This window comes from Danio aesculapii, chromosome 16, assembly GCF_903798145.1.
Source record: "Danio aesculapii chromosome 16, fDanAes4.1, whole genome shotgun sequence".
NCBI lineage: Eukaryota > Metazoa > Chordata > Actinopteri > Cypriniformes > Danionidae > Danio > Danio aesculapii.
Genome location: NC_079450.1, coordinates 43,062,459 through 43,090,022, shown reverse-complemented (window position 1 = coordinate 43,090,022; position 27,564 = coordinate 43,062,459). Strand labels below are relative to the sequence as shown.

The following is a 27,564-nucleotide window of genomic DNA, read 5'->3' as shown; positions in this document are numbered from 1 at the left end:
TTCAATTCAATTCAATTCAATTCAATTCACCTTTATTTGTATAGCGCTTATACAATGTAGATTGTGTCAAAGCAGCTTCACATAAAAGGTCACAGTAAATAGGAACAGTGTAGTTCAGTTTGTAGTGTTTAAGTTCAGTTCAGTTTAGCTCAGTTCAGTGTGGTTTAATAATCACTACTGAGAGTCCAAATACTGAAGAGCAAATCCAACGATGCACAGCTCTATAGATCCCGAAACATGCAAGCCAGTGGTGACAGCGGAGAGGGAAAAAAAACTTCACTAAAGGCGGAAGTGAAGAAAAAAAACCTTGAGAGAAACCAGGCTCAGTTGGGCACGACCATTTTAATTTCTCCGCTGGCCAAACGTTTGTGCAGAGCTGTAGTCTCAGTGGCGGAGGCTGGAAGCTGGCCTCAGCGAAGACTCGTCTGTCTCTGGAGCGTCACAGGAATCAGTCTCATGTTCTCCACTCCTCCATGACCATCACAGAAGCTGCTCAGGATTCGGCCAGGTCCAGGATATAAAAAACCTTGGGATCATCTCGTCGTTGGTCTTGGATCGAATCAGTGACTCTGCATAGTCTGAGGGCCTCGGGAAGAGAATCCCCAGGTGGAAATGGAGAATAAAGAAAATAATTAGCGTAGCTGATGTTCACAGTGTATATCAACAAGATGCATAACCTGTGTGGAAGCCCCCAAGTGGTGCACTAAGTGTATGCTTTACTGAACAGATAGGTCTTTAATCTAGTTTTGAATTGGGAGAGTGTGTCTGAGCCTCGGACGTTATCAGGAAGGCTATTCCAGAGTTTAGGAGCTATAAATGAGAAGGCTCGACCTCCTTTACTCGACTTTGCTATTCTAGGTACTACCAGAAGCCCTGAGTTTTGAGACCTTAAAGAGCGAGTTGGATTGTAGCGAGACAGAAGATTGGTTAGATAAACAGGAGCTAGATTATTTAGAGCTTTATATGTAAGAAGCAATATTTTAAATTCAATACGAAACTTAACAGGCAGCCAGTGTAGGGAGGATAAAATTGGGGTGATGTGATCAAATATTCTAGACCTGGTAAGAACTCTGGCAGCTGCATTTTGTACTAGCTGAAGTTTGTTAATAGAGGATGCTGGGCAGCCAGCAAACAGTGCATTACAGTAGTCCAGCCTAGAAGTCATAAAAGCATGGACTAGCTTTTCTGCATCTGAGATGGATAGCATACTTCGTAACTTAGCGATATTTCTCAGATGAAAGAAAGCAGTTTTTGTGACATGGGATATATGATTTTTAAAAGTTAAATTACTGTCTAATATGACACCCAGATCTTTTATAGTAGAGCTAACGCTAACTTTGTATCCCTCTAATTGTAGGTCGAGTTGTGAGATCTGCTGTGTACAGGATTAAGGCCCAATAAGTAGTAATTCTGTTTTGTCTGAGTTTAAGAGAAGATAATTGTTGGTCATCCAGTCTTTAACATCTTTAATACACTCAGTTAGCTTGGACAGATTAGACGTCTCGTCAGGTTTAGTTGAAATATATAATTGAGTATCATCTGCATAGCAGTGAAAGCTGATCCCATGTCTTCTAATAATGTCTCCCAGGGGTAGCATGTATATTGTAAACAGCAAAGGGCCTAAAACTGATCCTTGAGGCACCCCGTATTTTACTGGGCTGATTTGTGAAGGCTGTCCATTAATATTCACAAACTGGTAACGGTCAGATAAGTATGACTTAAACCATTGTAGGGCATGTCCCTGGACACCTGTAGACTTTAAGCGATTAATAAGGATACCATGGTCAATGGTGTCAAATGCCGCACTAAGATTGAGTAGAACTAATAGCGAGATGCACCCTTGGTCAGCAGCTAAGAGTAAATCGTTGGTTATTTTCACTAATGCAGTTTCTGTACTGTGATGAGCTCTGAAACCTGACTGAAACACTTCAAAAACATTGTTGGTCTGCAGAAAGGAGCATAATTGAGCAGAAACAACTTTTTCTAGTATTTTAGATATAAATGGAAGGTTTGAAATAGGCCTATAATTAGCTAAGTTGCTGGGGTCCAGTTGTGGTTTCTTAATAATAGGTTTAATAACAGCTAACTTGTAAGGATTTGGAACATGGCCTAAAGATAAAGAAGAGTTGATAATGTTAAGAAGAGGTTTTCCTATAACAGGTAGCAATTCTTTCAGTAACTTTGTTGGAATTGGGTCCAATATACACATAGCTGATTTAGAGCTATTTATAATTTTGTCTAGCTCTTCTTGTTTTATGATTTTAAAGCACTGTAGGTTATTTAGATTCAGAGACGTGTTTACTGGATCTGAAGTATAAGGCGGTGCAGAAAGTTTAATATCTCCTATTTTCTGTCTAAAGCCTTCTATTTTATCACAGAAAAATCTCATGAAGTCATCACTACTAATTTGCGATGGAACGTTTTGTTCCAAAGATGACCGATTATTTGTTAACTTAGCAATGGTGTTAAATAAGAATCTAGGATTGTTATGATTATTTTCTATCAGTTTGCGGAGGTGCTCAGCCCTGGCAGATTTTAAAGCCCTCCTATAGCTGGACATACTGTCTTTGTATGCAATTCTAAAGACTTCTAAATTAGTTTTTTTCCATTTACGTTCCAGGGCACGGGTTGCTGTTTTGAGAGCGTGGGTTTGACTATTATACCACGGTGTAGTTTTATTTTCTCTAGCCTTTTTTAGTTTGATGGGTGCCACAGTATTTAGAGTGCTAGTAAAGATGGCATCCATACTGCTGGTTACTACATCAAGGTCATTTGCGTTTGCGGGTGCATTTTGAAGTAGAGAAAGATCAGGTAAGTTATTTCTAAATTCATCTTTAGTGGATGGAACAATAGTTCTACTAGGGCGATATATCGGAGAGGATCTGCTAATTTCAGGTAAACACAGCTTATATAGTAAGAGGTAGTGGTCTTTAATATCATCACTTTGTGGTATAATGTCTACATCAATGACCTCAATTCCATAAGACAGAATTAGATCTTGTGTATGCTTTAGGCGATGGGTTGGACCAATAACATTTTGCTTTATTCCTAGTGAGACCAGCAAGTCCGTAAACACGAGCCCTAATGTGTCATTAGCGTCATCTATGTGGATGTTAAAGTCTCCTACAATTAGTATTTTATCAGTTTTAACTAGTAAGTCAGAGATAAAATCAGAAAACTTTTTTAGAAAATTGACATAGGGTCCTGGGGGTCTATATATGGTGATTAGAGCGAGAGATAACATAGTTTTTTGCATAGTGTTTGGAAGGACAACATTAAGCGCTAGTACTTCAAAGGAGCTAAATATAGGTCCGTTTCTCTGATTAACATTAAGAATATCACTAAAGATTGACGCGACTCCACCACCACGACCAGTTTGACGAGCCTCATGCTTATATAAGAATCCTGGAGGAGTTGCCTCATTTAAACTAATATAGTCATTTTGTTTCAGCCAGGTTTCAGTGAGACAGAGTGCATTAAGATTGTTATCTGTTATTATTTCATTTATGATAAGTGCTTTAGGCGCTAGTGACCTGATGTTTAGGAGACCAAGCCTTATGAAATTTGTATTTTCACTTTTAGTGTTTTTTCTGGTTTAATTCTTAATAGATTATTTCTGGAGCACACAGTACGTTTGTTTCTTGATCTAATAATACGAGGAACAGACACAGTCTCTATGTGGTTAGCTAGGTATGCATTACTGATATTTATGTGGGAGGAATAGGAGTCTATGTGGCTAAATTGCGAATTTTGTGAATTTTTACTTACTAGTCAGATAGAGCGAAGTGTTCTGGAGATGTTGTCCGACAGGAGTTTAGCTCCAGCTCGACTGGGGTGCAGCCCGTCAGCGCGGAAAAGCCTAGGACGCTCCCAGAAAAGATTCCAGTTATTGGCAAAGAGCAATTTCTGTTCTTCACACCATGTTAATAGCCATTCATTCAGAGCAAAAAGTCTACTGAACCTTTCATTTCCTCGGCGGTAGGTAGGAAGCGGTCCAGAAACGATGATCTGCGTGGCGGGCGAGGTGCGTCGAACCGTCTCGATCAGGCTCCTGAAGTCCTTCTTCAGGATCTCCGTCTGCCGGAGCCCGGTGTCGTTCGTCCCCACGAGGAGGACGACGGCACCGAGGCTCTCGGCAGCGCTCAGGATAGTAGGTATCTGTGCAGAAATATTCTTAACTCGGGCACCAGGGAAGCAGAAAGTGCGTACTTTGTTACCTTTGGAGGAAGTGGAGCGGACGTGGCGCACGATTGAGTCGCCAATGATGGCAACATCGCGACCCGTCTCGCGGAGAGGGGCGAAGCGGTTCTCCGTGGGGATCTCGAACACCGGAGGAGGAGACGTTCTGCCCCGGGACCTGGTAAGCACCCTACATGGCTGCACCCAGGGGCCGTGGTAGCCGGGAGTCGTCGTGAACGACGCCTGGGTGAACCGCGTCCTCGGTGCGCTGGGCCTGGACAGAGAAGCACACGGGGTTGATGAAACTGGGAGATTGTCGTTGTATCGAACACTTACCTCAGACGAGCGAGTACGGGTTAAGAGCAGAGCCCTGATGCCCTCTCGCTTCGTCTCCAGCGAGCGAATCTGGGACTCCACCGCTTCCAGCTCCAGCTCCAGCGCCTCCATCGATGCCTCTCCTGCACTCAAGGACAGACACGCAAGCGACATTGTACAAGGTGAAGAGCAAAGCCAGAAAGTGAGAAAATAAGTGAGTGAAAGAGGTTGGTAGCTTTAGCTGACCAGCGGTGCTAGCAGGCTAAAGCTACAAACACCAAGCGGATACTCGAGAGACAGAACGTTTAAAAGTAGATTTGTTTGTAAGAGTGTGTTAGGGGATTGTTCACCCCAAGTAGGAGAGATAAATATTTAGCGAATGAGGAGGTATTTTATGATAAAAATGTAAATTGCGAATCTAAACTCCAAACAAACGCAGTGAACTACTAAACGCGGAGCTACCGTCCGGTGAAATGGTCCATTGCATGTTCAAAAATTGACGGTGATCTGAGTTGAAAATTAAGAAGTTTTATTTTGAATGCAAGAAGTTAGAGAATACAATTTCTGCGCAGGAGAGATGTACTATTGTATCAGCCTCTGCCCATGATACTGTGCTTCATGCTTTTTATACTGTCTCTCACACACTCTCTAACCTTATATGGTGTTGTCTTGAGAGTTTGACCATTCAGCAACCAGATATTCCTCTTCCTAGTATCTATGTATCTTCTCTTAACAGTTCACCTTTTAAGGCAGATGTTTCAGAGCACGTACACACAGGTTATACATCTTGTCATTCACCCCCACCCAACAACAGGATGCTGCTAGCATCTGGTAACATTTCTCTATACTTTGTGCACCTAATATAGCAGCTAACCATTTAAAGCAAAAGCCTTCATGTCTATATTTACTACGTACTTACTAACAAAGCTTAATAAAATGCTTATCCTTCAGTAGATATTGAACAAAACTCCACCCCAGATTTACCACTAGTAACTGAAAAAAAACACACCAAAAATCGGTTTCTAAAAAATACAATTTCAAGTTGGCATTCTTCACACCAACATATAAATAGCGTACCTAAATTGTCACAATTCACTCGATCCTAACTGGGGTAATAAACAATTTGTCCCTGGTAATAAGGACATAGGTTTTAAGTTGTGGAATACAAGAGGCAATTCAAAGTATAAGAGATTTGAAGATGGGATTTTGCTTTCCTTTGAGCATTTATTTAAAAAAATAATAATGATAAAAATTATTTAGTTCTTAAAAAAAATTACTTTTCTTTAAATACTTTCAGTTGAAGGGTTACATGTCATCAAAAGAAACACAGATTAGTTGTATAAGATCTTTATAAAAATTTGAAGAAACTACTATCCAAAATTTAGAAGGAAACGGTCATGTTTCTATGTATTTCAATTTTATGGTCACACATAGTACTGAATCAACGTTGGATAAATTAAATGCTTGGAAAACAGATATGCAAGAAGATATAGATGAAGCAGACTGGAATTATGCTTGCTTGAAAGCTAAAACACAAACAATAAATACCAGATTTAAACTACTTCCATAAAAATGGTAATGAGAATGTATTTAACTCGTTAAACTCTAGCATATGTCTGCTAATTGTTACACCACCCTGGTCTAGGGACAAGGCCGCAACATAAAAGATCACAGACAAATAAAAATTACTTTTATAACCCTTTAATGTCAGGTCTCTTTATTTGTCTTTTTTTTTTTTTTTTTTTTTTTTTTAAATCACCCAAAAACGTGAAGCCAACTCCCTCGGAGTGGACCCACAGAAAAATAAACAAAAAGTACACTCTAACTAAATACCCAAATGAAACAAACTACACTTAATAAAATAACAGAAATAAAAATACAAAATCTACCTCTATCTCCCTGACTAAGAACAAAAGCAGGAGAAAAATATTTACAAAAAGCAGTGTGGTGTCCAACCCCTACTGCCTCTTACCGTATACAATATTCACAATATCAACAAACAACCAAAACCTAAATTGTAGGGGGGGGGACACGGATGGATATACAACAAAGAGTCAAAACTTACACCAAAGATATTGGAGGCAAAACTGGTGCTTGTTAACGATTGAGTCACAAGTTGATTGCGAAGGTGAAGAGCGTGGTGCGTGTTGCGGATAGGGCATCCGTTTGCAAAGAAGGGAGAACTTTCTCTCCGAGAGAAAAATGGGCAGGTGCTCGAGCACACAAACCCCCCCTCTGTCTGCTGTTTATAACGAAGTAAAATAAAATAACTTTGCAAACGGAGATAAAGCAACTCCGCCTTCATAGTTTAGTCTGCGGCTGCTCATTAACCCTTGGTGAGTTCACTACACCGGTGGTCAAACAAACGCGCACTGCGGTTGTCATAAATCACAAAAGAGAGAGGAATATGGGGCGGCATGTGTCAAGAAATTTGATTGAGGATGTCCACGCCCACTTCCGGTTTAAGCCCCACCCCTTTTAATATAACATTTGTAATTCCGGTAATTAGATTCTTATCAGTTTAATTAAATGAATAATTCCGGTAATTAAATTATAATTCCGGTAATTTATAATTCCGGTAATTAGATTCTTATCAGTTTAATTAAATGAATAATTCCGGTAATTAGATTCTTATCAGTTTAAATTAATAATTCATGTAATTAGATTCTTATCAGTTTAATTAAATTAATAATCCCGGTAATTAGATTCTTAACAGTTTAATTAAAATAATAATTCCAGTAATTTGATTCTTATCAAGCTAAATAAATTATAATACCGGTTAATTAAAATATTAAATTAAAGTTTATTAAGTTTTAATCAAATGAAATAAAATATATCAACCGTTATTACAACTATATTTTAATCAAATCAAATAAATTATGTTATATTTTAATTATTGCTATAAACTATATTATATACTATTATATTATATTATATACTATTATATTATATTATAATTAATAAACTATAGTATATGCACCACTGTCTGACATAGCTCTCCTTTGTTGTGTTGATAAGGAAAACGTTACCCGCCTGTTGGCCAAGTGTTTGTGAAAGATATAAGACATCTAACAGTTGTTACAACATATTTCCTATATGGTGTCAGAAGATAAGGCAAAATTGGTGACCGTTAGACAACACCCAGGCAGATGCTTCTGATAAACCATTGTTTGTCCTAATGCTAAATTATGATAGGAAATTGCTGACACAACATACTACTGCCAGATCGTCGGGTCTCTCTCTCTCTCTCTCTCTCTCTCTCTGTCTCTCTCTCTCTCTCTGCGCTCTGTTACCTTGTACATAATGGAATCTGGAGAACCGCACACTCTGGAGAACCCCGTCTGGTCCTGACGGTTAAAGACTGGTTCTTATTCTACAAACATGTCTGGCCAGATGTCCGTAATCCTAAACAGGAGCCGTTGTTTATCGCAGAGTGGGATTCTGAAAAATCAAACAACCGATTTCGAGTGGTTGGAAACAACTGTGAAAAGAACGCTGCAGACTGCATTTACATATTCTTATGTGATGACAAGACAAAGCTTCGTGACCGTTCTGGAATAATACATGCTGACAAGCATAACGAACGATATGAAATGGTTCTACCCATCCTCTGGAGAGACGCTGACAAAATGGCTGACATTTTTGGATCCATAAACTAATTGTTCAAATGGTGTGATTTGAATAATCAATACAGAAATATTAAAGTTCAGCTGTTTCACCCCCCAGAGGTCTGTGCGTCGCAGGAGAGATCATTCGCAACTGTCTCCGCCCATCTACTACGAGCATAAAAAGCCCTAATTGGCGAGTGACCACTACAGTACTACAGCATGTCTCAACAACTCTCTTCAGAATTTGCCATCTTCAGGCCCGAGGATACCAATTCGGGTCCTCCTGATGACAACGCCTTACTATGCTTTCCGAAATTCGGAGCTTCTGCATTAGACCGTGACTTACCTTGTTTTGAGATTTTCAAATCTTCTGAACCGGACAACGATGAAAAAAACTGGCTGGATAAATTCTGCACCGAACTAGGGTACCGTAACCTGACATACCTGGCAAACAAGTACAAAAAAGATGATCATGCAAAGTTTGACGTCACGGACGGGTGTTTCTGCAGTTCCAGTTTCAAGATCATAAAAGCCCTGATCACAGTGCTCACTCATCATCGACGCTCAGCTGAAAAAGGAATGCGAGGGTTGTGCTATCGACCACCCCAGCCAGCTGCAACACACCTGCCTGTTTGAACCATCACCATTCTACTTCGACTCACACTTTGGAACACTCGTCAATAAACGGATCAAACCTGAGTTCCACACGGCTGTGTCACAGGCCATGATGCGTGTTGGCTTAAAGTCGTAGCCTCAGATGATCCAAGGACTGTCCTGGGCATTCTACATGAATTGAGGAGCGAACCGTTCATCGTCGCAAGACTGGAAGACATCAGGACCAAGATTCTGGACGACTCCTGTGAGAAAATCGTCAGCGACGCTGTCGATTTCTGGCACCGCAGTGGCTAGACCTCGAATCGGCTGAAACTCAACAATGGGAAATACATGTAAACCTAGTAAGATACTTGAAAGATTTTTAAAAGAGTACTACAAAAATCAGTTAAATGGTCTTTTATGTAAAGTCATTAACGATGCTACGAATGATGACCGATTATCTCGGTCCAGACGGGTGGCAAATTTCAAGAATGAAATGAAGATTGTGAGAACTCTGGATAATTCATGGGACAACATGATTAATGTTTGTGTTAACGGTACTGAACCAACGTGTTTTATGATTAGAAGAGTTCTAGATGCTATGTCTGAAGTATCTTATCGGTTTGGAGTCGGTGATGTTCTCTGTATGTCTACCTATGTGTCGGATGTATGTATATCGCTGATTACAAAAAAATGATGTTGATGACAAATCTGAAATTGTTGAATCTTTGGTCACTTACATTCTAGATAAAGACATGTCATCTTGTGTACAATTTCTATGCTACCTAGACAGTTTGTAAAGTTGTTATGTAATCATTTTCTGATTTCATGTCATGTATGTTTCCATACTTTAAATAAAAAGACTCGTACAAACAATGTTTTGCATTATTCTTTGAGAACTGGCAAAACAGAAGCATGTCTGATTTAATGAAGAATGTTTATTATGTTTCATCAAGCTGGGCGCTTTAGGTGGTAAAAAACACTTAAAAGATGCCGTGTTTAAGGAGAGTGGAGTCCGTCTAAATGATAAACAGGTGTCGGCCTGGTTGGCCGGGGAAGATGCTTACACTTTACATAAAACAGCACTATTAAAATACAAACGAAATAGAGTAGTGGTATATGGCGTTGATACTCAGTATCAAGCCGACCTTGTCGATATGTCAGCCTATTCTACGGAAAATGACGGTAATAAATTCATGCTGACTTGTATAGATGTATTCAGCAAGTATGCGTGGAGTCGGGTGTTGAAGAATAAGAGCGGAGTCGAAGTTACTAAAGCGTTCGAGTCTATACTCGAGGAGGGTCGCATTCCACGGAAGTTACAGACTGACCAGGGGAAGGAATTTTTCAACAAACATTTTCAAGATCTTATGAAAAAACACGATATTAATCATTTTGCAACGGCTACTGATTCAAAGGCCAGCGTTGTGGAACGTTTTAATAAAACATTAAAAAGTAGAATGTGGCGTTTTCTAACTGCTACTTATTCCCAGCGATACATCGATGTCTTACAAGATATTATGACAGGATACAACAACAGCTATCACAGGACTATTAAGATGAGACCCGTTGATGTCTGCAAAGAAAATGAAGCTACGGTGTTTCAAAACTCTTACGGTAACATAAAGATTCAGAAACCAGTGTTCAAATACATCATTGGCGACGTAGTTAGGATTTCTAAAGTAAGAGGTCCGTTTGCCAAAGTTTACGAACAGAACTACACCGAAGAATTCTTTACAGTTTCTGAGTGTATTCCACGCCAACCACCTGTCTACAGGCTCAAAGATTATGACGGTGATGTTATCGAAGGAGTTTTTTATGAGCAAGAGATACAGAAAATATGTGTGAATAAAAACAAATCGTTCAAAGCGGAAAAGATTTTAGGTGATAAAAAGCAAGGATGGTCTACACTTGATTTAGTGAAATGGTTAGGATGGCCCTCGAAATTTATTAGTTATATAGACAAAAAAGCTCTGATGGATTTGCAAAAACCTTAAATTACCCGTTTCTTTTTCTATGCTGTTTATTATTGTACAATCTAGCTATGGATAACAACGGTTTCTACGTTACACTCCCGTGTAACACTTCTTTATCTGTATGTCCTGAAAATCGTATATCTAGTTATACGACTAATTTGTCCAAAACTATACACCTGAAAGGTGATTGGGAAGTGGGTCTTGCTGAAATTGGATATCGTATAAGCTGGTATAACATTACTGACGATGATGGCATGTTCAACCTAGACACATACCCCGACCCTGATAATGAAGAGAAAAAAAAATAGAAACAAAAGTACTTAAAGATCTACCTGGTTTCTTTGTTTCGAGGTGGGTTCGAATACCCGGAGGGTACTACAAGGATATACCAAACGTGATCAAAATTATAAATGATGTTATCAACCATCAGGGATATTGTTTTACGATAAATTAAAAAATTAAATTCCTTTGGTGGCAAAACCTAGCGTATCTATAGGTTTCTCTGAGAAACTAGGGGCCATATTAGGAGTGAAACCTGGAGAGGGACTAGGTCATTCAGCCTACCATGAAAAAGCAGATTTTACTAAGACCGACATCAATGGAGGTTTCTACACATTATATGTCTACTCCGACATCATCGACTAGCAATCAGTTGGTGATTCATACGTGCCCCTTTTAAGATGCGTACATATAACCGGTGAAAACAATGATATCGTCAGTGTCAGATACGACAAACCACATTACGCGTCGGTCAACAAATCGATCATCACAGACATAAACATAGAAATAAAGGACGATCAAAACCGCGAGGTCAGATTTGCTTACGGAAAGTTATTATGAAACTACACTTTAGACCGGTGAGACAATCGGGTCTTTAAAATGTCTTATTACAATACACACCGCGGCGAAATCAACGATTATGTCAACTACTACCAAAATCAAGCCGGAGGCGGGCTCCCTGGATATGCAGGCGGTGCCGTCATGTACGGGTCAGGCCTGGGAGGACTATTTAGAGGTCTGTTTAGGATGGCGGTCCCGTTGTTAAAAACTGGGTTCAACATCGCTAAACCTCACTTGAAAACAGCTGCAAAAAACATAGCATCGGATGTTATTTCAAATGTGCTGTCAAGAGCTCGTGACGATAGACAACAAGACGGTTCAGGGCTCATGGTTATGGCCCGTACGAGATTGTCTAAACCACCAGGAGTCAGGAGGCGTGGTCGCCCTATAAAGATAAAGCACACAGTCAAGAAAACGACACTTACACCCAGGAAGCGTAGAAAGACTGTGAGACGAAACAAAGGCGCTAAGAGAAACATAAACACCATTTTCTAACATGGCGCTACTGCATCGCATGTCCGGAGAGTGTATTAAGTCTGAGCTTGACTTATTTACAGTACCTTTAACACAGACATCTATAGAGAAGAATATGTATGTGGAGGTACCTCCTCTGTCGACCATCTCGGATTCGTCGCCTTTGGAGTTTTTTATAGCAGGGTCTGGTGAGGAATACATCGATCTAAATAATACATTGATGCATCTAAGACTTAAAATCACAAAGCCTAATGGCGGTGAAATAGCAGATCCTGTAAAAGTTGGTTTAATCAATTACCCTGCTGCCACAATTTTCTCACAAGTCGACGTACAGATGTTACTACTTCAATGTGTTCCTTTTGGCGCCATTCATACCGCGGCGACAGCGGTACTTGGTGCGCCAGCAGCTTTTGACCGCTGGGTGGCAGTTTAACCACAGATATTCAGCTTTGCCTTTCCACAACACTAAACAGACTTTTCTGTGCGTACCTTATGTGATCAGATGTGTTCAATTAAAATATAATTTTGAGTTAGTTTTCTTAGTAATAAACATGATCTTATGCTCGGTCAGCGCGCTTCAAGTTTTGCCGTTGTGTGCTGTGTGCTCGAGCGGAAAAGCGTGTTACTTCTGTTTCATTGTTCAGTCAAATGAAAGCACTGCATGGTTTCTGTTGAGGTGACAGCGGGGTTTGGGTTGTCAATGTGAGTATAGCAAACTTTTAAAGATGGAGGAGGGTACTTGTGGTCGCTGTTTCAAGTTATCCAGAGTTGTATTTATAGATCTTGAATATCACAATATTATTGAATTTACAATTATAACATCGACAGCAACTCGACTCGCGCACACCAGCTGATTCAGTCGTTTTCTAGTGACATACAAAAGAGTGCAGGGCTTCTTTTTTTGTCAACCATAAAAGGCAGCGCGGTGCGCCGTTTTTGGAACGTAAAGGCGTGCGCTTTGTGATCGGCCACTAAATGTACAACAAATATTTGTTAACTCTTTGGATGGTAACACATGCAAACACACGTTTCTACAGACGCATTTTTCCAAAGAAGCAAATTGAAAGAAGGATATTTCTGGTCACAGTTTCACACAGAGTTGACATTAACCAGCGCTGATGCAGATCACCTCTGTGCTGTCTGGAGCCGCTTTATAAACTTAAAAAAGCAGGCTGTTGATGATTTAGGGTGGGCTACCACCAACAAACCCCTTTTTTATTTTATTTATTTTATTTTTTTGAAAATTACAGTTATTAATAGTTCTTATATAATATCAGCTTTTAAAATAGCCTACAATCTACGAATCAAACAAATCCAAAGATTTTCTTGATTTTGGTATAATGATAACTCCGCACCAAACTGAGGCTTTCATTTTATAGCTTATAAAACATGTATGCAATGTCATATGTAAGGGCTGTGACGGTCACCGTGATGACAATCACTCTAGAACACACGTTTTCTGTTTTGTTGCCAAGTAGCCTATACATTTATGAATATAACGTTAACTTAGACGTGATACAGCAAGTTCAAGTTCAGCCATGAACCTCGCTGGAAAACTTATATTACTTATATTACTTATTATATTCGTGGCGAACGAGAAAGGCGAATCAATAATTAGGATGAAGCTATTTGTTGGGCTTGTTTAGAAAAATAAGTGTTAAATGGACAAACACGTCGAACCTCCAGAGCTGCGGTCATGTCACCCAGCCCATGAAATGCGGAGCCAGCTCCGGTGTCATCTACTGAATGCAAATGCCCAGCTAGTCAGCCAGGTATGGCAGAGAGGCCTTTTAAAAAATGGCCAAATACAAAAGAGAAACTGATAAATAGTAGACGTTGATGAGAAATGGAGCAGCATATTTGGTAGTTGAGAACGCGCCGCTCCGCGATGTAGAGCTGGTTTCCGAGAAATGCAGGCGGCGGAGCAAAATACCCTCTTTGCCACGGTTGCGAAAAAGTATCTGCATGCGCTACAGGCACACCATCTCAGTGCTGCTGGAAACATTGTAATCTCAAATAAGTCTCCGCTTAAACCGAACAAAGTCAACATGTTAGTTTTTCTGGCAAAGAATTTAAAATATGAATAGAAAACAAAAGGCGGAGAGACGCAGTTTTTTTTCAACATCTGACTTATGTTGTTACAAGCCTAGGCTAATATTTTTGTTCTTCGTTACTATTTATATTATTATTGATTAGTATTTGTGAAGTTTCTAAAATGTAACGTTTACTGTTTCAAGCAGTTAAAGTTATTTCTATTTAACTAGCCTACATTATTATAGGCTGTATTGTGTTGTTTTATCAACGAAAGTTAAACAGCAAACATGTTCGTTTGTACGGATATTTAGCATAATACTTTGGTCTTTTTTGACTTCTTATTTTTTACATGAAATGTAAATTAACTTAGGTAGGCTACTTGGGTACAGGGGCGTAATTTGTTGGTAGTATACCGAGTAATGCTTAGACAGTGAATATTGTCATCATTATTTAAAAAATTATAAATAAATAAATAAATAAATAAATAAATAAAACGCCTTACGGAAAGGATGAAATAAAGGAAAGGCATGCTCTTAATCATTCTTCATATAGCTATACATGCAATAAACTTATATTGCGCCGACAAGAACAAGCTCTAAAAGGTAAAGTCTAATGCCAGAGGAGTTATTGATATTAATGTTAGTTGTTAATATGATCGTAAACACTGCGTTGTATAATTAACGCCGTCATTGTGTCGTGTCAGCGATTTTTTTTTTTCTCGTTGAAGAACAGAAAATTCATGTTATCGCCGTCTTCCCAGCCAGGATTTTCAATATCTGACTTATGTTGTTACAAGTCTAGGCTAATATTTTTGTTCTTCATTACTATTTATATTATTATTGATTAGTATTTGTGAAGTTTCTAAAATGTAACGTTTACTGTTTCAAGCAGTTAAAGTTATTTCTATTTAACTAGCCTACATTATTATAGGCTGTATTGTGTTGTTTTATCAACGAAAGTTAAACAGCAAACATGTTCGTTTGTACGGATATTTAGCATAATACTTTGGTCTTTTTTGATTTCTTATTTTTGACATGAAATGTAAATTAACTTAGGTAGGCTACTTGGGTATAGGGGCGTAATTTGTTGGTAGTATACCGAGGAATGCTTAGACAGTGAATATTGTCATCATTATTTAAAAAATTACAAATAAATAAATAAATAAATAAATAAATAAAACACCTTACGGAAAGGATGAAATAAAGGAAAAGCATGCTCTTAATCATTCTTCATAATCTGATTCGTAGCTATACATGCAATAAACTTATATTGCGCCGACAAGAACAAGCTCTAAAAGGTACAGTCTAAAGCCAGAGGAGTTATTGATATTAATGTTAGTTGTTAATATAATCGTAAACACTGCGTTGTATAATTAACGCCGTCATTGTGTCATGTCTGCGATTTTTTTTTTTCTCGTTGAAGAACAGAAAATTCATGTTATCGCCGTCTTCCCAGCCAGGTTTTCATGCACAGTTTCCGTTTTGTTTCTTCTCAAACAATAAAGTTTCGCTATAGCAGGCCCGGCGGCAGGATATCATAAATGAGGGCGCAAGGGCGATGTTTTTATATGACGTGCTAAAATTGAAAAATGAAATTTACATGAAGAGCTTTATTAGTGAAAAGCTGCCGAGCGCAACGAAATGGGCTATAAGCTATATTTGCTCTTATGTGCTGAAATACTTAACACTTTCCTTAAGACCACAGAATAATATGCAACATCTAAATGTCACATAGCCAATAAGGAAAAATTAACATGTTTCAGGTCTCTCCAGTGCATTTGGACTGAATATTTGACTGTGTCTTACTGGATGTCTCCAGTAACTAACAAACATAGAGGCACAAGCAGACTGTAGAATTCATTCATTAATTCTTTCTTTTATTTATTTATTGTCAACCAAATATATATAAATTAATATGTGTGTGTGTGTGTGTGTGTGTGTGTGTGTGTGTGTGTGTGTGTGATGGCAGCAGACTGAAGAAGTTGTGCATTGGGTGGGTGGCATCTGCTGTTATGCAGAGGGCTTTGCTGTAAATGTCCTGAAGGGAGGGGAGAGAGACACCAACGATCTTCTCAGCTGTTCTCACTATGCGTTGAAGTGTTTTCCTTCAGGATGCATTGCAGGTTCCAAACCACACAGTGATGCAGCTGGTCAGGATGCTCTCAATAGTGCCTCTGTAGAAGGTGTACATGATTGGGGCTGGTGCTCTTGCTCTTTTGAGTGGCAGCCTGTTTGAACATATCCCAGTCTGTGGTATTGAATCAGTCTTGTAAAGCCTCTGAAGAACCTTCTGGCCACACTTGTATCTCCTTGCAAACCGGTTTGGTGACTTTAACGATCGGTCTGTAAGCAGGCATTAGCATGACAGTTAAGTGGTCCACCAAGGTGGGGGAGGGGGAAGGCTTTGTAAGCTCCTCTCTGTGTGTTGTAAACAAAGTCCATTGTGTTATTTCCCCGTGTTGGAAAGTCTATGTGTTGTTGTATTTTTGGAAACACACTCTTTAGGTCTGCATGGTTAAAATCCCCTGCCAGGATGAGAAAAGCATCGGGGTGAGCTGTCTGCTGCTCACTAATGTGCAGTTTCCGTAAACACAAAAGCACAACAGTCCTTTACAGTCCTATGTGATGAACGAAGTAGACGGAGGTAGTCCAGTTTGTTGTCTAGCGAGCGTACGTTCGCTAGAATGATGGAGGGGATAGCGGGTTTGTGGGGGTTAGCCGCTAGCCTTGTTCGGATACCCCCGCGCTTACCCCTCTTCTGCTTCCTCTCGCGCCGCTTATCAGCTCATCAGTGTCCGCGGAGTTTAACTTGTGAAGTTTGTTTCTACCGATGTCGAGCAGAAATGTTCGACTATATGCGCACTTAAGGACAGATAAACGTGACGTTGACGCACAATAACACGGCGACGTACAAGACGAGGAACACAAAAACACATTAATAACATATTAATAAATAATACCAAGTTTTAACACATCTGCTACATTCCAGTGGAGCCTCCGTTGCGCTCTACCACAGCTGGCAAAACTTTCTGGAGGTGGTTTAAGCACCAAATAAGTGGTTTAAATTATGTTAGTCTCCTTATTTCTTTCCGTTTTATTTTAAATATTATAAATGTTTAAAGTTTTAGGTAAAGACGTCAAAATATGCCCACACATGCAAGCTAAACTAGATCATATCTGAGTCATCACGCTTTATTACCCAACCAAAATCAGCGAGGAAAAAATAAATGTTTTAAATTAAATTATATTTAAATGTTAAATTAAATAAAAAAATGAATTTAAATTTTAAATGCCATTTAAAAATAGTTGCTAAAATTAATGTGTTACTTAGTTACATTTTTAGGCATTAGCCAAACAGAAAGCCTGTCTACGGTAAATCCACACGCACTAAATAGCCTACCTTTTTCTTTTATAACACTGTAAACATAACTTCGCAGGTCGATCATCTTCAAACGCAAAAGGCATTTTTAAGTGTCCTAACTTGACTGCTGCTGTAGAATGGGATGTTTTTTTTTACATAACTTTAAACGTGTGCTTTAGCTATGTCAAAATGAAAGCAAATTTTTTTAAGGGTTATGCGTTTTGTCAATTGTATAGCTTTAATAATAATAATAATAATAATAATAATAATGATGGATATAACAAATTATAAAATTATAGTATAGACATTTTTACTAGGCTACTTTAATATTAATCCCTAACTGAAAAACGAATGTGAAAATGACTGGCAGCTGTGCTAAATTAATATAATGGCAAATTTCTTCTGCGTTTTTTTCCCTTTATAGCTCAATAGTTTTATTCAAAGAATATAGTTCTCTCTTAAACTTTCAGGTTTGAGGTGGGGGAAGAAGTGGCAGAGGCAATTCAAATGTACCATCTCTAAATTAAAAAAAGGCCACTTATGCGGCATCTGTGTGTAAAGATTATTACCTTATTTTTATTTTATTATTATTATTTATTTATTCATTCATTCATTCGTCATTCATTTTCTTTTTGGCTTAGTCCCTTTATTAGTCTGTAATTGCCACAGCGGAATGAACCGTCAACTTATCCAGCATATGTTTTACGCAGAGGATGCCAGGAGGGCCAGCTGGGGCTTCGGGACGGAGTGAAAGGAGAGGCAGGACTTTGCCCCGAGTCTGGGAAAGATGGCTTGCCGTCATTACACTAGTTTTCCGATGGCACACGAGTTACATGCGCCAAACACATGAACAAATAAATTAATAAATAAGGGAAAGAAAACATCTAGCCTTATAGGCTGAGTTCTTTTTGATTATAATCGCCGTTAAGTTTCCGTTTTAAATGTAAGGCTGTTGCATAAAATAATAAAATTGCTTAAAATAATACAATTTTAATTTATAAGTGACTTTGCTGCGTCCCCCTTGATGTTTCAATAACGCATAATAATCTATACACCATATTAAACACTGATGCCCATTAACACCTGACAGACAAGCTTTTGGTTATGAGAAGGGGGAAGGGGTTTCCACTATTAAGTGTTTTTCACAAACATGAATACACAAAATCCAAAACTCCTATTGGACGGATGGCGTAACAAAACCTTTGCGTTTAAAAACGAAACCGCATTAAATATGGGGCCTTATGAAAATGAATGTTTCTATCTTTTGAACGGTGACGGCATAATATCATGGTATTACTTTCAATAGCAAAATAAAAAACATCTCAAGGAAGAACGGACAAAAGAAAGTCTCACTTCTATCACTCTTTAAAAGTTTTGGTTTGGTTCATTGTAAATGCTCAGTCTCGTTATGAGCTGATCTTCATTTCTCTGTGTTGGTGGAATAAAGCAGGCGAGTCAGCCGCACCAATTTATGAGCAGACAGAGCAGGATTCTCGCGATGACCACCAGCGCAATTCCGCTCTTTGTTATGAGCCGTAGTTTCAGTGTAAACTTAGTAAAGGCGAGTTTCTTTGGCGATGATGTGTACAGTGTTAGATTTTATATTTAGCGGACATTTGCGCTGAACACGAGGTGAATGCAACGCATCAAGATTCGGGCACCTTCTCCGAAAACACTCGATTGATCTCAGCTGGCGGATCAACATTTACCTCATGTCATGATCGCTGTCATCTGCGCCATTATTATTATTATAACTTTAGGTGAGGTTTGCAAACCTGTGCACTTTTCACTCTTCAGCCGTTTGTATTTCCTGCAGTAACAAAAGCTCCCTGTTCATTATATTCAGACACACAAATGCTCCCAAATATATTATGAGGGCGCATAGATTAAATTTCGGGCGCTCATGCGACCAAAATGGTTGCAATTTCGAGCCCTGTAGTATAAGGAAACGTATTCAGACCACAACTGAACGTTTGAAGAAAATTGAATGCCTTATTATTTAGAATTAGCTATTATTGATGTAAATGCAGCCGTTCAAGGCGCATAATTGATTTATTACGGTATTGACGGTATTAGAAAATCCATGTTGTGGCGCAATGTCACACCGGTGATGACTATGACACCGGTGTACCGCCCACCCCTACTACCTGTTATTTAAAATATCTATATTACGCTCTAAGCATTCGCCAAAACGAAAATATTTTTAAGTAAAAACACAGAACATAGCTGAATAGAGTGTTGCCTGCTTTAGACGATGGGTTAGTAATTATATTTTAACTGGTTATGTTCAGGTCAATGAAATAATACCTTTAATAAATAAAATATGTTCGTAAGAACGTGGTGGGCCAGTGATTCCGTCGCTGTCATCAGTGGTTTAATGAGCTCAGGAGAATTCTGCTTTGCATTTTTCTATGCATTACTAACATCACTAAACCAGACATTTGTTTTATAAGTTAACCAAATATTCGCAGAGATTCAGCAGTTTTTTTTTTCTGACGCGTTTGCCAGTCATGCCAGTCAGTGAAAAAAAAGTAACCGTGGCCCTGTTTGCAGGTATTAATATTCGTTTTTTTCGTCAATCTGATGCAACTTTTATTATTTATACAGGACATTAAAATGCAATTAAAAGTTTCAAATCAATTAAACTCAATTTATAAAAGGGCTAGCCTATTTTATGCATTAAATATAACTAATTTCCTTTATTTCTGACTAGACCATGTATTTTAGACTATTTTACAATTGTAATATGTGCATATGCTTTTTTTAAATAACATTCGTTTAACAAATATTTTAGCACATCGAAAGTAATTAAGTGACCTGTTTTTTTTTATTAAAACCTTAAAATAAATTATCGTAGGATAAACGTATCTTATGGAAAAACACCAATTGACGGGCTCTGCTTTCGGATTTAAAAGAATCAAGCAGCTTTAAAAAATATAATTTGCTGAAGAGAAATGACAGGAAAAAAAGAAAGAAAAAGATTAAATATATAGGGACTGTTAAAAGAACCTTTCTCTTTAATATATTCTTTCGACTCCGAAACATCAGCTAAGATTATGATGAATGACGGAGTTTCTCTATTGCCTGCTTCAGCAGTGCGTCCCGGTCTATGAACGAGGAGGCGGAGAGAATGCGCTGTTTAGTTTCGGCTTGATATATTTAAATAAAAACTAACACCGAACTGCTTTTAACGCTCAAAAAGTTAAACTAAAATGCACAACTCTTGTTGGTTGCACCCGCGGGATGCACAATTAACCAAACGCGCCATTATTTTAATTCTATATTCGTGAAGAATGAGCCATGAGATTGAGATTTTTGAAGGTGCTCTCTAGCGGCGAAGTTCCTGGCAGAGTAGCGAGTGAAAAAATGTGCATAAAGAAATTGGACAAGAGGAATAACATTTTAAATTATATAACAAGCATGGTATTCTTTCTAATCCTCGCCCAGTTTTAATACAAGTTGTGTTTTTTAAATATTTGTGGCTGGGAAGTTTATTAAGAATATATTTATAATTATATATAATTAAATAAATACATTATATATATATATATATATATATATATATATATATATATATAGAGAGAGAGAGAGAGAGAGAGAGAGAGAGAGAGAGAGCAAAAAATTATTTTTATTATACTTTTAGTGATCTGCTTAAGGTAGGTCAATTTTTTTTTTTTGCTTTTGATGAAGCAGCATTCAACTTAAGATCTTTAGACCATACCAAATAAATTATTTATTTATGCATATTTTCATTATTAATTTATTTTCATTATTCGTTTATTATTATGTACAATAATTCAGACATAAAATAAGATAGTAAAATATAATCAACAACGAAAATGTAAATAAAAACATAAATAAAAACATAAATGAAAAAGTCTTGTCTTAGTCCTATCAAAACGGCAAACACTAAAAGCAGGCTAAAAGACTGCTTTATTTATTTATTTAAGACTACTTATTTGTATTGAATGTGTGTGTCATGTTAGTTGTCTTTTATTTCTTCAATTCCAAAACGAGTCCTCTTTGCACTTAAAAAGTTTACAATAAAGTGTGTTAACAAATTTTAAATGATTAATGAAGGACTTATAATGCTTTGACCTATTGTTTAATATCATTTACAAGCACAGTAGCATATTTAAAGCTGCTGTAAAGGCTATTTCTTTCCGTTCGCATCCCGTCCCTTTGCGCCCCCTGGCGGCTTTTTCACAAACTGCGGTCCTACACTAAAAACAGAGCAGCAGTTATTTCAAACGGCGGCGGTATAAGGACCGGCGGTAATAGTCACTTTGAACTCTCACCTACTGTAAGTCTCGGAGACCGATTACTCTCCCAAAGCTCGAGCACCCACCCGTACAGATGTATCATCGAGAGTCTCATCAACTACAGCAAAGACACGCTGGAATCATCATTCTCCGCAGGTCTTTTTATCAAAGACACGACTGGGCACATGGAAGACAAAGATCCAGCTGACAATAACCAGAGGTTGACGCAAAGGGCATCATACACAACCAAGAGCAAGATTGTCGATCTGATGGCACCTATTCACAGTGATATTTTCTTTCAAGAAAAATTAATGCTCAATGGCGTCAACATAAAAATACGCATGATCAGAGGTAAAGACGAGTTCTGTCTGATGAGGAGTGGTGGCGTAGCCTATAAATTAAAGATTGGGTCTGCATCCCTATTTGTCAAGAAAGTGACAGTCGCACCGAACGTGCGGCTGGCCCATGCTCAGGCCTTGCTGTCCACCAATGCAAAGTATTCGATTGACAGTGTCTGCCTGAAAAATTTCTCCATACCACAAGGAGCCCGAGTTTCAAATCAGGAAAATCTATTTTTGGTCTTGGGGATGACCGATAACGATGCATTTACCGGTTCTTATGATAAAAACCCCTTCGCGTTAAAAAATTAAGATTTGGAGTTCTTGGCCCTCTACGTTGATGGTCAACAAGTTCCTGCTAAACCTCTACAGCCAAATTTTACAGACAGATCTGTGGTACGAAAATTTTATCAACTCGTAACAGCTACCGGCAGGCATCTTAATAACCACGCTCTGTCTATCAACAGATCTGAATTTGCCAGGGGATATTCCCTCTATGCATTCAACCTTACACCGGACGAAGACTGTGGTCAACACGTATCGCTTATCAAGTCTGGAAATATCAGACTCGAAGCCCGTTTCAGACAGGCATTGCCGCATACCATCAACCTCATCATCTACTCAGTGCTTGACAGCATCGTTGAGGTGTCTAATCGAAGGCAGATTCTGGTTGATTACTATTAATCGGTTATGAACACCATACAGCTAAACGCTATCATGGATAAAATTACATGTAACACTCATTTTCCCGGAACTCTACCATCTGATCAACTACCTGAAAGACCGTTAACAAACTTACCGACTATGGTTATTATTAACACACACCCTTCCGACATGCCGGGTGAACACTTGCTAGCCATTTATTTATCGCGAGATGGTATTGGATATTTCCAATGTCCATCAAAAACTTTTTAATGACAAATACTACAGTGACAAGATATTCTACAAAACGTGTCCAGGATTTTATGTCAAATGTATGTGGTCATCATCATAATAATTTTTTAATCGGTTGAAAATCATTGAAAATTATTTACGGGTGTCCTACAGGGTAGCTCTTTCTTGACTGGCAGAACGGGTATAAAGAGGTCAAATCAAGGTAGCTAATTTTCTCGCCATCGGCTACTTTGTGATACAACTTATAAGCATTCGTGCGACCACCAAAAAGAGCATCTCTTGGTTTCAGTCTCTCGGGAGCCGAATAAGTGTTCATAAATTCCATCACTGAAGAGTCTGTCTGCTTCATCTTAGCCCATTCACATTCCCAGATAACCTCTACTTTCATAACATAAACACTTTGTAGAATTTCAACCTTTTCGTCAAACTGAGTTCTGAGAACGCCATATGGGATAGGCGACAGGCGGTTTAGGTTGTGGGGTTCATAACGGAAATGATGACCGTGAAGATAACAACCGTTGAATTCGAGAGCATACCTAGACCCGCCCTGTTCAATATACCCGTCTAAGAAAAATTTACCGATTTGCATTTCACCATGATTCAGAGCATGATGAATGTCAACGTTTCTAGACTTTTTTTTACATACTCCAACCATTCAATCGATATGCTTGAGAACGTCTTATTTTGGTAAATGTACGCATTATTATGGGTAAGAGCCACAGTGTTCTCTCTGAGATAATGAGTTTTAAAGACACCCATACAACAACCTGCAAGAGTCGTGAAACTGAACGGATCGATTTGAGTACACTCTATGAACGATTCACAATATTTCATACACGCTTCGCCATAGTGGTACAACTGCTCCTTAAAGTTAAAGACCGTGCGTGAAGCAGTAGTGTCCCACGCATCGAACTTTGCTCGATCTTTTTCAGATAGGTTGTCATAGCCATAGAACGTTTTGTCTGGGATTGGGCCGATATAGTTCTCATTTTCTTTTCTATTGAAATGATCCGGAAAGTAGCCTTTTTCTGTCGTGGCTAGATTTAATGCAGCTGGCATTAGATAGAGCCATCAGTATGAAGGATATGCTATCGATGTAACGATGTTTAAACGCATCATCAAACATAAATATTAATTTACATCCTTGCATGATGATGTCCATTTTAAGACCAGCTTTGCAGTAATATTCAAGAATTAGAAAGGAGTCAAATCTGGAAGCATTATGAGCTATGAAGCATTAACCTTTTTATTTGGGTTTTCTGAAATGTGTAATAATTTTTTCCACACAGTCAGTTCCTGCAGCTACAAATCTTGCACCGCGAAAAGTTATCGCACAGACAAAATTAGCCACATGTCTCCCATTTTCATAACGAGTCTCAAAATCGTAAAAAACATTTTTTTTGAGGGATATTGATTCTTTCATGATTAATAAAACATTCATGTATCCCAGCGTCGGTAAGTTCTTCACGGCATGCCACGCAACGGATCGGGGAGCTGAGACTTATACTTTTCGTAACATCTACCACAATCTTTGCTGTATTTTATAACGTCGCAAGGCACTTGTTCTCTTTTAAGCACCGGCTTCTTATGAGCATCGTAGCAGTAAGCCGATTTGCAATAACGCAAACAATCGGGGCAATGGATGGTTTTTTTAGGATATTTGTAACATTCGCTGTTGAAACAGACGTTGCAGACGTAATCGCATTGATGGTGTCTAAGGTACGTAAACCCTTTATAGCAGAATTCACATACATAGCTAGCGCCTATCAAAGACTTCAAATTAAGAATCATGTAGTAATGATCGTCTTGTAAATAAAGAAACACCGTTTTAAGGTGTGGCTCTGTTTTTTACGTAGGTTTGTAACACACCTGTGTTAGTCCTATAAAAATCAACTATTTTTATATCAAACAGTCGTTCAAATCTAGCGATGTCGTGAAGGCCTACTTCGTCTTGGATAGTAAGACCAGCTTTATTGTGTATGATTGATGCACAGTTTTCTAAATCACACTCTAGAAAATGTGCTAGACATATAGAGAAGCATAGTTTGTTTGATATGTTTGTAGGTATGAATAAGTTCGTCTTTTTTCTTTTGATTACCTGATCAAATGCCAAATCAGTAAGTTTACGACGAGGTCGACCGCCTCCTAGTCTGTTCATTACAACATCTGCTTCAATCTCGACAGTTTCGCTAGCTACTAACTGGTCATCACTCTGTAGAATATTTACAATTTGGTCTGTAAAAAGATTAACGTCATAATTATTACTCTGTGTTAAAACAGCATTTAAATCGGATTTCAGAGTGGGGGTTCTAAGGCATAAATTGATAACACTACCATCACCGCCAATATGTCTAGCGAATGACACTATGTCATCCATGGTTTCGTGTAAACGTATGTGGTACGTCGCTAAATTTTGAGATCTTATTTCTTTCATATTCAAAGACCTACGCACCGACACGCTGTTGAAACGAGGTCTTGGTAAAACATGATATTCATTTACATTACCACCATCTCTCAACAATGTTTCAATGTTGATATGTCGTTGATTTAATGGTTCAACAATATCGGATGTTGATGGTAGACGATCATCAACAACTGACGGTAGTGTTTTGTTATTACCTGTATCATCTATCGCACTACTAGTTGATGGTTGTTCAAAGTCAATCGTGATATCTGACGGCCTACTGTTAGCGTTGTTATAAAGAATAGCATCCTGAGTTAGTGCACTACCGGTCTGTTCGTTAGATAATAACGATCATGCGTATTCTGACAAATTTAATTCATTTTCCTGATCCATGACATCTATAGTGGACTTTGTAAAATAGGATTGATGTTAAAAGCATCGCCTCTAGAATTTAACTGCAAATCGTCGAAGAATCTATCTGTATGCGTCTCGATAGGTCTTTGTGGTGTAACTGATAATGATTGATCTGGCTGGTTTTTGTGTGTATCATCCATGGTATTTACATTACCCATTACAGTTATTTTATTTACTTGATTCATATTTTTGAATTTTTAATGTTTATTTTACTTTTTTATAATTTAATGAATACTTGTATTGAATATTTTACTTTATTATTTATTTAATCTTTTAGTTTATTTTTAGTTTTCATTTTGAAAGTGTTATTTATAGTTAAATTTGTTTTAGTTTTCTTAATATTTTATTTCTAACTTTTATTTTTAATGAATACTTTTATTTTTATCCTTTATTTTTAGATTCATTTTATTTTAGTTTTTTATTTAGAAATTATTTCTTTTATTGATTATTTATAGTTAAGTTTGTTTTAGTTTTATTAATATTTTATTTCTAACTTTTATTTTTAATTAATACTTTTATTTTTATTCTTTATTTTTAGATTTATTTTAGTTTAGTTTTTTATTTTGAAATTATTTCTTTTATTGATAATTTATAGTTAAGTTTATTTTAGTTTTATTAATATTTTATTTCTAACTTTTTTATTTTAAATGAATACTTTTATTTTTTTTATTCTTTACTTTTATTGATTATTTTACTTTTATTTTATTTTAGCAATGACTTATTGTTTAATTTGTTGCTATTTTTCTTTATTTTATTTATTGTTGTATACCTCTCTTGTTTCATTTATTTATTTTATTTTAAGGTATACTTTATTGTTATATTATTTCTATATTAATCTTGTTTTATTATTTATTTATTATTTTATTTTTTCATATGAAAATCGAAACAAACTAGATCTATTTTATTAGAAATACATTAGCGCCAATAACAGTAATGGAATAACATGATAATTGTACAGAAATACAAAGTATGAATGGACAGAAATACAAAGATTGAATGGACAGAAATAAACAATTTAAAACTCAAACAGAATTTAACAATATTGAATAAATGTTTAAAAATGTATAACTCAAGCAGCATAAAATAATATTGAAGACCGTTTGAAAATGTAAACCACAAACAGAATTAAACAAAATCAAATTATTTTTTTAATGTATAGCTGAAACAGTATTAAACAAACCAAATACAATTTTTAAATGTAAAACTCAAATAGAAATATACAAAATCGAATACATCTTTTTTAAATGTGAAATCAAAAACAAATTAAACATAATTGAATACAAGTGTAATATGTAAAACTCTATCACTAAACACGCAAGTCAATTCACGAGAAGAAAACAAAGAAGAAATACAGACTTAATACGATTGATCAAAATGTATAACTAAACATCTAACATAAGGTTCTCATTTATCTAACATCTAAAAATCTAGCAATGGTCAGATAAAAGCAATCATTGTTATTCATGAATCATTTATGTACCAGTGAATTTTTAATTGAACAGACCATCAAACTCAATATGCGACAATCGCGTTCACCTTTACTCAGTATATTCTGGACTTCAGTCAGTTTCTCATTGGTAACCCGCTGTTGTTCATCTATAGCTCGTTGCTGATGTACAACATATTCAGATATCTGATTAATTTTTACCTCATTTCGTTGCAGATACTGTAGAATTAGATGATAACGGCGGGATTCATCATCGGTGATGGCTGATGTTTGTACAGACTGCGATGTGTGCTGGCGAAAAACGATGTCTCTGTCTTCTTTGTTTTTATCCGGCTCCTCTTCTTCTTCTTCTAATGACGGCTGAGGGGTAAATGCAGGACTATGGTCGCCGCCTAGCGTTGACTCGTAGCCATCGCTGGATCATG

General features: G+C 37.5%; 1 protein-coding gene across 2 annotated transcripts; it reads right to left on the bottom strand.

Annotated features, from left to right (window-relative positions):
- Positions 1 to 27,564, bottom strand: LOC130243784 (uncharacterized). Of its 2 annotated transcripts, XM_056476082.1 has the most exons (3): positions 27,341 to 27,564; positions 3,769 to 4,637; positions 1 to 586 (listed from the first exon to the last, which is right to left on the bottom strand). In XM_056476082.1, the coding sequence occupies exon 2, from the start codon at positions 4,624 to 4,626 to the stop codon at positions 3,772 to 3,774; it is 855 nt and encodes a 284-aa protein (XP_056332057.1). In that variant the 5' UTR covers positions 4,627 to 4,637; positions 27,341 to 27,564; the 3' UTR covers positions 1 to 586; positions 3,769 to 3,771. The 2 variants fall into 2 exon arrangements, with proteins under 2 accessions (XP_056332057.1, XP_056332056.1); XM_056476081.1 differs by lacking the exon at positions 27,341 to 27,564 and having other exon boundaries at positions 3,769 to 4,768.

Excerpts from the sequence above, each read along its gene's own strand:
- LOC130243784 (XM_056476081.1), bottom strand. The coding sequence starts at position 4,668 with ATGTCGCTTGCGTGTCTGTCCTTGAGTGCAGGAGAGGCATCGATGGAG.